This window comes from Nematolebias whitei, chromosome 13, assembly GCF_014905685.2.
Source record: "Nematolebias whitei isolate Nwh7 chromosome 13, NemWhi1, whole genome shotgun sequence".
NCBI classification, from domain to species: domain Eukaryota; kingdom Metazoa; phylum Chordata; class Actinopteri; order Cyprinodontiformes; family Rivulidae; genus Nematolebias; species Nematolebias whitei.
The window spans coordinates 34235428-34243976 of record NC_056510.1 but is presented as its reverse complement, the minus strand read 5'-3'; the positions used below and the strand labels follow the sequence as shown (position 1 = coordinate 34243976).

The 8549-nt window shown below is 37.8% G+C and overlaps 1 protein-coding gene across 1 annotated transcript; it reads right to left on the bottom strand.

The window, feature by feature from the left end:
* Positions 1 to 358: 358 nt before the first annotated feature.
* Positions 359 to 5043, bottom strand: rpl8 (ribosomal protein L8). The gene is made up of 6 exons (XM_037686611.1): positions 4989 to 5043; positions 3540 to 3683; positions 3327 to 3468; positions 954 to 1172; positions 715 to 830; positions 359 to 554 (listed from the first exon to the last, which is right to left on the bottom strand). The coding sequence occupies exons 2-6, from the start codon at positions 3675 to 3677 to the stop codon at positions 396 to 398; spliced, it is 774 nt and encodes a 257-aa protein (XP_037542539.1). The 5' UTR covers positions 3678 to 3683; positions 4989 to 5043; the 3' UTR covers positions 359 to 395.
* Positions 5044 to 8549: the final 3506 nt, after the last annotated feature.

The window sequence follows — 8549 nt, the reverse complement described above, 5'->3', positions numbered from 1 at the left end:
GCCAGACCACATTAAGAGCTACCATTTTACAAAAATCATCAAGTCTGGAAACTTTAGTCTGAAAGTTTCTTTTTAATCCATCCCATCTTAAAATAAATTGGTATCTAATCATATTTAGATGGCAGTATAAACTCAATGACCACAAACTATTCATTTGATCAAACATTTGTTTTGATAAGTTTTAAGAGGCTGCACGCAGTAAATTTTTATTAAGATGAACATGGTACCATTTGTATGCTTTTTTTTTTTACAGGGGCCCTTCCCCCCTCAACATAAGATCAATGTGTCTGAAACTTTATTCTTCTTTTTTAATTCCACCACAGTGAAGATGGAGTTTAGAAATAAAACCAGCCAACAGAACATTTTGGAACATGTTTTATTAACAACAGTGACATTTAGTTTTCCTTCTCCTGGACGGTCTTAGTTCCACGCAGTCTGCCTGTACGACGGGCTGCAATAAGACCGACTTTACGACCAGCAGGTGCATCCCTCCTGATTGTTGAGGGTTTGCCAATATGCTGATGGTTACCACCACCAAAGGGATGCTCAACAGGCTGCAGGAAAATGACAAAAAAGAAAGTAAGTTGTGTTTGAGAAGTTAACTGTATATTTACATTAAAAAACATTGATAGACACAAATGTCTTATTTTTATTCCCTCCTTGGTCCGGCCCATTTTTCTCTGCACATAAAAGTTCATGGATAAGTTCACTTACGTTCATAGCCACACCACGAACACGTGGCCAGCAGTTCCTCTTGGCCTTGTACTTGTGGTAGGCACGACCAGCCTTCAGGATGGGCTTGTCAATACGACCACCTCCAGCAACCACACCTTAAACACACGAGTCAACAATCACTGCAACTCACACATCAAACTGCAGAAACAAACAGAAGTAACTGGTCTCGTCTGTAAAAACCATGTTCAACTGTCCCACTCAGGAGACAGGAGTCTTACCGACGACAGCTCTGTTGGCAGAGGCAATGACCTTCTTGGAGCCTGAGGGCAGCTTGACTCTGGACTTCTTGGTCTCGGGGTTGTGGGAGATTACGGTGGCGTAGTTTCCGGATGCGCGGGCCAGCTTGCCTCTGTCGCCGGGCTTTTCCTCCACGCAGCAGATGATCGTTCCCTCAGGCATCGTTCCAACAGGTAGAACGTTACCGATGTTCAGCTGAGCTGTACAAACAATGAGAAGCATCATCTAAACTGATAAACCAGTCACCCATCCAGGAGTTATGAGGAATTACTATAAATTAGGCTAATGTGCTAGATTAAAAAATTAAAAACTACAGGATAAACTACATCTCATCACACACACATTCAAGTTTGATTTTTAGCTGTAAATCAACTAATTTGCCTTTCAGTTTGACCTTTCGTAAATAAAAATAAGGCCCTATTTTTGTAGTCTAGCAGCCATGTCGACAGATCTAAACATGGGACCAAACTCTAAACAGAAAATGTAACGGAGCAGACCGGTGCAAGAACAGGGATTAATTGACATTACACAATACACATTTCTATGCTTTTTTGTGTAATTTACAACTTTCTGTGATTAAAGTGGAATACATTAATCAATTTACAAGTAAGACCAGACAGACATCAGTTTACTTGATATAAAAACCATGTGCGCGCATGCACAAAAATGCACAGAATGGCGCACCAGTTTTCTGTTGTTGACAGGACAAAAATTAATCACTTGTTTTCTTGTCCGCTGCTTTTATAAGCTGATTTGAAACGAGCAGCAAATATATGAAGAGACAATGAGTTATTTTCTTTTAGTTGTCTTTTATATTGTCTGATTTTGCATTTGTTTGTCTTAAAGATTTTACAACTTCATCATCTAAGACTTACTGTGAAGAGTTGGAGCCTAGCTGTACTGATTTTAAGTTTTAAAGGATGTACGGTAATGAAACTTTTTTAAAAATTCAAATCAAAAGTGAGGAATTGATGAATTCATAACAAATTCAGCTGATGTTAGGAGTTCTGAAAAAAATTAGAACCTACTCAGATTATAAAAATACAGAGACTTCACATCCTGGTGGGAGACTGATCAAACCCACAAATCACTAGAGCAGTGAGGAAACATTTTGTTGTAGTACAGATTATTTCCCATCACTTTATAAATACTGACTGTTCAACAACTGAGACTTATTTGTGAAAGCTTCTAGATATTTTGACATTTTACCAAATAAAATAAAATGTCCTTAAGTCATATCTGTTTTAATATTTGTAGTTTTACAGAAAATTCTGTTCAATTTAAAATTATTATTACATTTGTTTTCAGCATCCATCTTAACAGACATGTAAAGTAAGCCAACATACTATATCTTCTCCCCATCTCTGAGTCAAAGACGCGCTGGGAGAAAGATTTTTCTAAATGTGTTACACAATGGCAAATTTAAATTTCTGCAAGCAGAACTAAACTAGGATCTTTGTAGGCCTGTCGCGATAAAAAATTTTGCTTGGCGATTAATTTTCTCAGAAATTATTGCGATAAACGATAATATTGTTTGAAATTTGACAATAATTAGTAATGACAAATTTAAAAAGAAATGCTGGTTAATTTTTGTGTGTAGTACCTTTTTGACCACTGACTGCAATATAAGACTGTTGGAACTGAAGGATGGATAGTGAGGGAGTGAGCAGGATGTCTCTAAGAAAATGGGAGGGACGCCCCATGACCTGACATGGGCTGTCTCTTACCTGTTTTTCAGTTCTCAAAATGGTGGACGCTTGGTGTGGTTTGAGCTCTTTAGCATAACATTTTTCACACAAAGCTTTTAATAAAAAATTCAGTAAACAAGTTCTCAGTTTCTTTTTGCAGAGAAAAACAACTTTTTACACAAAGGCACGCATTTCAACTGTGAATTTTGGAGCTTCGACAAGACGTAGGTTTTTTCTCAAGGTCGGCCTGTTAGCTTAGCTTCTCAGCTTAGCTGTTTTTAACAATCCAAAAACGCGATTTTGGACGGTTAAAACGGATTTTAAAGAGAAATGGAGGGGTCAGTGAAGAGCAACGGAGTTGATCTTTTGGTCATCCAGTGTCTTCAATAGAAAGAGAGACACAAAGAAACGATAATGCCGATAAATGAAAATGAGGTTGACAATTTTCATTTATTGTGCAATTAAATTATTTGTTGTTTGTGACAGGCCTAGACATTTATAGAATAGACAACGTTGGATGTTCAGCTCATGCACAGATTGCAAATTATCCACTTAAGACGTTTGCAAAAACCTAAAGCATTAGCAGATAGACAAATCTGAATTTGTGGCTAATTTGTGGGATGAGCTAGAGCACCATCAGTGAGAGTTAACAGTTTCATCTCTTACCCTTCTTGCCACAATAGATGAACTGTCCAGTGTGGATTCCCTCAGCAGCGATGAAGAGCTCTGTTCTCTTCTTGAATCGGTAAGGGTCACGGAAGACTACTTTGGCCAGGGGAGCGCCACGGCCAGGGTCGTGGATGATGTCCTAAGTGACTGACAAATTAATACCAGCTCGAACAACAGAAAGCTTCAGATATGCAGGATGCCTCACCTTACCTTCACAATCCCCTTGATGTAACCATGACGTTCAGCAAAGTCGATGTGACGGAGTTTAGCAGCACCCTTTCTGTGCTTCACGTGGGCCCTGAACACAGAGCCAGCACCTTTTCTCTGTCCCCTGATCACACGTCCCATTGTGTCCTGAAACAAACCATATAGTTAACACTCACTGATCAGTCTGAACATTAATTAATACCTTTCTTTTATCAGGTGTCAAATGAGAAAAAGTTCTAATTTACAGCAACAACCTGGCCAAGAGGCAGCAACAGAGGAATAAAACTACGATGACAGAAGCATAAAACCAAAAACTGCATAATATTATACAAAAACTAAAAACAAAAAAAAAAGGCACTGGGAACAACAAAAAAAGTGACATATTAGGTAGGCCAGCTTGAAACTGAACCCTGTGGTGACAGTGCAGAGAACTCTGGACATTATGGACAGTCATCTTCTGCACACAATCAACAACACCCAGAGGAGCCTGTTCAGTGACACACTGCTCCTTCCTACGTACAAGACTAAGACTGAAAAACTACTGTCCCTCATCAGACTGTACAACTCCTCCCTGAGCCACCACCGTATCAAATTTCCTGCCTACAGATCAATTTGGCCATTTAATATTACAAATGATATGAACTACTTTGTACTTATCGATTAGTCCCCAACCCAGTTTACTGTATAACCTGTAACTTCAGTCAGTTGACCCCCACACAATCCCACAAACCATTGCGCGTAGGGTTCGGTAGGCGGAGCTAAACTAAGTATCTGTGCTGTTTTTCATTTAGTTTAAATAATGCTTTCCACGAATATGGTAGTAACATCGAATATGGTCAGTTGTTACTCTGAAGCTGGATTTAGAAAGGTTGGATGAATTATGGTGGAGATGCTCACCAAGACAGCATCATCTGAATACTTAACCAATAGGAACTTTGACTGAGTGACACATCGAACCACATATATCTGTTAGATAAATAAATAAAAACATCTAAACACACTGAAAAATCCGATACCGAATCTGAAATAATCTGCTAAAACTATGAAAATGTAAAACAACCCAACAATTCCGACTACATTCCGCTGTTAGCTGCTAGGCTAGCAGCCAAAAATCCCATTCCGATCACCTTTAGCAATATACACACTTGCAACATTAGACCATTACGAACAAGTTAAATAACCATCGTTAATTGAAACAGCTCTTCAGTAACTTAATACACCGACCAGAGCCTCAGCTGCCGGCCGTTTAGCTGCTATCACACCGCTGCTGATGCGCTACTTCACAAGTGCCAACAAACCACAATAAAAACAAGTTTTGCTTTAAAATTCAGCATGCGTGATATAATTAGACATCTGTTGAACAGTTTTAATTAATATTTTGAAGTGGATGTCACAGAAAACACAAGATTTATACAGGATTGACAGATGGGAATCTTAAAGTAACTGCCGTACCTAAACTCCGCTGACGGAAAGAGGAAGTGCGGCGGAAGCGGTTAGGTTTTCTTCCGGAGACTTTTCAGAGGGGCTGATGGGAAATTGAGGCAGATCGCCAAGTAGGTATCTCTGCCAAGTAGGTATCCACAGAGCCCTGTAAAGAGAGAGTTGCGACACTCTTTGAACTCGCCGATACGCGGTCACGTGGTTCATGCAGCTCCCCATAGTTCCAAAAAGCTCTTCGCTGTCAGTCAGTTTGAGCAGCTGCTGGCGCAACATAACACAAAAATCGACTTTTCTTACTTTACCTGACGTCTTTCAGTAATTGCTGAGCAGTAACGAACTGATTACTTAACTGATTACTGATTATTTCAAAGACTATGCATTTTATCAAAGCATTTTTAGAAGCGGCTGATACATTTATCATTAAATTTTAGAAGGAAACGAGACTGCAAACAGATATTTGTTAGAAAAAAATGTATATGCAATACAATGATCAATATAGCCATGTCAGTGTTTTATAACGTTACACACGATAAATAAAAGATCAGAGTAACTCCTGTTATAAAGCTATTTCTGATGTTCTCTGCATGAGAATGCTCAACCTTGTCCTCCAGCAGTTCAGATCTGCTCCAGCTTACCTCCGATCATCTGGATGAATTATTGATTTCTATCGAAGATATTAATTCAACCTTTATTTAAACAGGTTTGTCCCATTGAGCCACCAGGACTCATTTACAAGAGAGACTGAATATAATTGTTGTATTTGTTTTTTTTTATGGCAACTAAGTACCTGATAACTGAGTTGATTGTAGCCTGACAACTATTGTAAAACTGTAATTCATTGATTAAAATGTTAATTTAAATGAAACTGTTTCTAGTTAAAATCATAACAGATGACAAAATAAGTGTTAACTGTGCAAAAATAAATTTCCAAACAATTTATTATAAAATATGTAAAATGTAAAGCAAGCTTTAATAAAGTACTTTTACTACTATTTATACTGTTTATTAATGACATCATCTCAAGTCAGCAGGAGCACCATCATCATCACCATCATCATCATCACAACAACACAAAGTGAGAGCTGTAAATTTAATCTGTACAAACATTTTCAATCAGGGCTCAAAATGTTTAACTGTCAAAGAAATGTGCAAGAAAATAAACTAATGTCACTCTACAGACACATTTAGAGAGAGGACATTTCACAGAGACACAGTGAGGACGTGTGAGACTGAAGGAGGTTCAACCAGAACCAGATGAGAAGAACAGCAGAACTTCCACTGACCAGTGATCTGACCAGTGATCACACATGTTGTTCTAAATTAAACTTTGGTACGAACAGTGTTAAATAATTCCTGTCATATTTTTATTGAACAATAATCTTCATTCTAACAGTGACGTTGTAATTTCAGAGACTGAGGAAGAAACAGAAATGAGGCGAGTGAGATGAGGGAAAGATGAAAATGTGTCCTCAGAGGACGGGGACATCAATCAATCATTCAACCTTTATTTATACAGGTAAATCCCATTGAGCCTCGAGGACTCATTTACAAGAGAGACCTGATTTCAACAAAGAAAGATGACAACAATGGACAACAGCAACAAGAATAAGCAGTTATAAAAACTCATACTACAGGTTTTTTTTTTTTTGGTTTTTTTTTTAACAAATAGGATGGCTAAAAGGAAAAAGGTAACAAAACAAAAAAACAGCTAGATTCCAAGACAAATGTATAAAACTAAAAACAGGAACATGTCTGCATTGGTCCCTGCCAGGAGTCCAACAGATTCTTAAAGCCACTTAGAGAGGTCAAGGTCAAGGTCAAGGACATGTCAGGATCTGATGATCCAGGATCAACAGGACCAGGAGGATGGATCAACAGGCAGTCAGGGAACAGAGATGAACAACCTGAGGAACAATTACAACACAAAATACATAAGCAGGACAGAAGAAACTCACAGACAAGAAAATTAACTCAGTCCTGCGAAGAAAAATGTTAATGGAAAATAAATTGACATATTTTTACAAAAGATCAGATGAAGACAACTGGCATGAAGAAGAACTTCCAGCTCCATCTCAATGTACCTGTGATAGTTTAATAAGTGTTTTGTTACTGTCCTACAGTTTATTGATGCTGATATATTCTTGTAATAATTCTTATTTCTTGTTCTGTCTTGAAAGAGTCTCATCTCAACTTGACCCATGATTACCAAACGCTAAACTAATAATATAAAACTAATTTAAATTAACAGTCCTGCAGTAAATACTGCAGTAAATAACTGCAGTAAATAACTTTGTGAAGGTTATGGTGTTAAAGTAATTTTATTCAAACATCTTGATTAAGCTGTTATTGATTAATAGAAGACAGAAAATGAGATCTTGTACCTTTGTGATACTTTGAATGCAACATTCAGTTCATGAAGTCATTCTCCTCTGGTTTACCTGGAAAACATGAAAAAATTGACTCATCTCCACAATCACGTTTTTCTTTAATGATAATGTCACAATTTATGCTGCAGTCTTTGACAAATGATCTATAACTTTAACTAAATTACGTAAGTCTTGTTGTCATGTTGTCATCATTCCTCTTTACAGGGCTCTGGGTATCCAGGCAAATTCGGGCAAATTCGGAAGGCGTATCTGGACGATCATATCTGATTGGACTATAGGAAAGTGGGCGTATCTGGGCGGTCATATCTGATTAGACTATATGAAAATGGGCGTGTCTGGCCGGCCGCATCTGATTGGACGATAGAAAAAAAGGCTGAACGATAAAATACCGTAACCACAGACACATTATGTCTAAAAACAAGGCGTTATAGGCAGATTGTGTTACCCACAGGCATAATATGTCTATGGTGTTAACCGGTTCGACATTAGCGGCGTCTCGTTCGACATTGCTCCAGTATACTGCCGCGGCGTCTCCATAACTTCTTTTTCCGCCTCTCTTAACATAGAACTTCCGGTTACATTTCAAAATAAGAGCAACATAACTGGGTAGTGGGGAGAGCTAAATGTTAGGTTTTTTTTTTTATACCTAGCCATAACATTAAAAAAACAAATTCCATTTTGGTTGTTGAAAAATGTGAAAAAGTTACAAAAAGATTCATAAAGAAAGAAAAATATGAATGATATTTAAACTGGACTTGGGACAAAGAATGTTTCCTTTAACTTCACATTTTCTTGTTCAACTTGCAGTCACTACAGATGAGTGATTGTCAGTTTCTGTAAGATTTCTGCAACTGGAGCCGGTATTTCTGTTTACTGGTTCACTTCCTCAGCTGTCTCACATTTTAAAGGTCAACCCTACTCCATGTTTCAGTAGAAAACAAGCACATTTAGGAGTCAGTACATAACCAGACTTTTGGCCCTCACACTTATACCCAGTTGCTTATGCTGCATGATGACATCAGATTTATCCATATTTTAGAAATTACATTTAGCTTATAGTGGACAAAACAATACAAATGAAGACTGTCTGTCTTAAAAAAAACTCTTGGTTTTGCAGTAAGCAGCCTGATTTCAAACGTACATCTTGGCCAAAGGTAAAATAAAAATCTTTGTGTTCTCAGAAAAG

What these genes read in the sequence shown, in the direction of transcription:
- rpl8 (XM_037686611.1), bottom strand. Translation starts at nt 3,677, where the DNA reads ATGGGACGTGTGATCAGGGGACAGAGAAAAGGTGCTGGCTCTGTGTTC. An exon ending in CATCTATTGTGGCAAGAAGG is followed by an intron (nt 1,173 to 3,326) that starts GTAAGAGATGAA and finishes TTGTTTGTACAG; the next exon opens with CTCAGCTGAACATCGGTAAC. An exon ending in TGCCAACAGAGCTGTCGTCG is followed by an intron (nt 831 to 953) that starts GTAAGACTCCTG and finishes CGTGTGTTTAAG; the next exon opens with GTGTGGTTGCTGGAGGTGGT.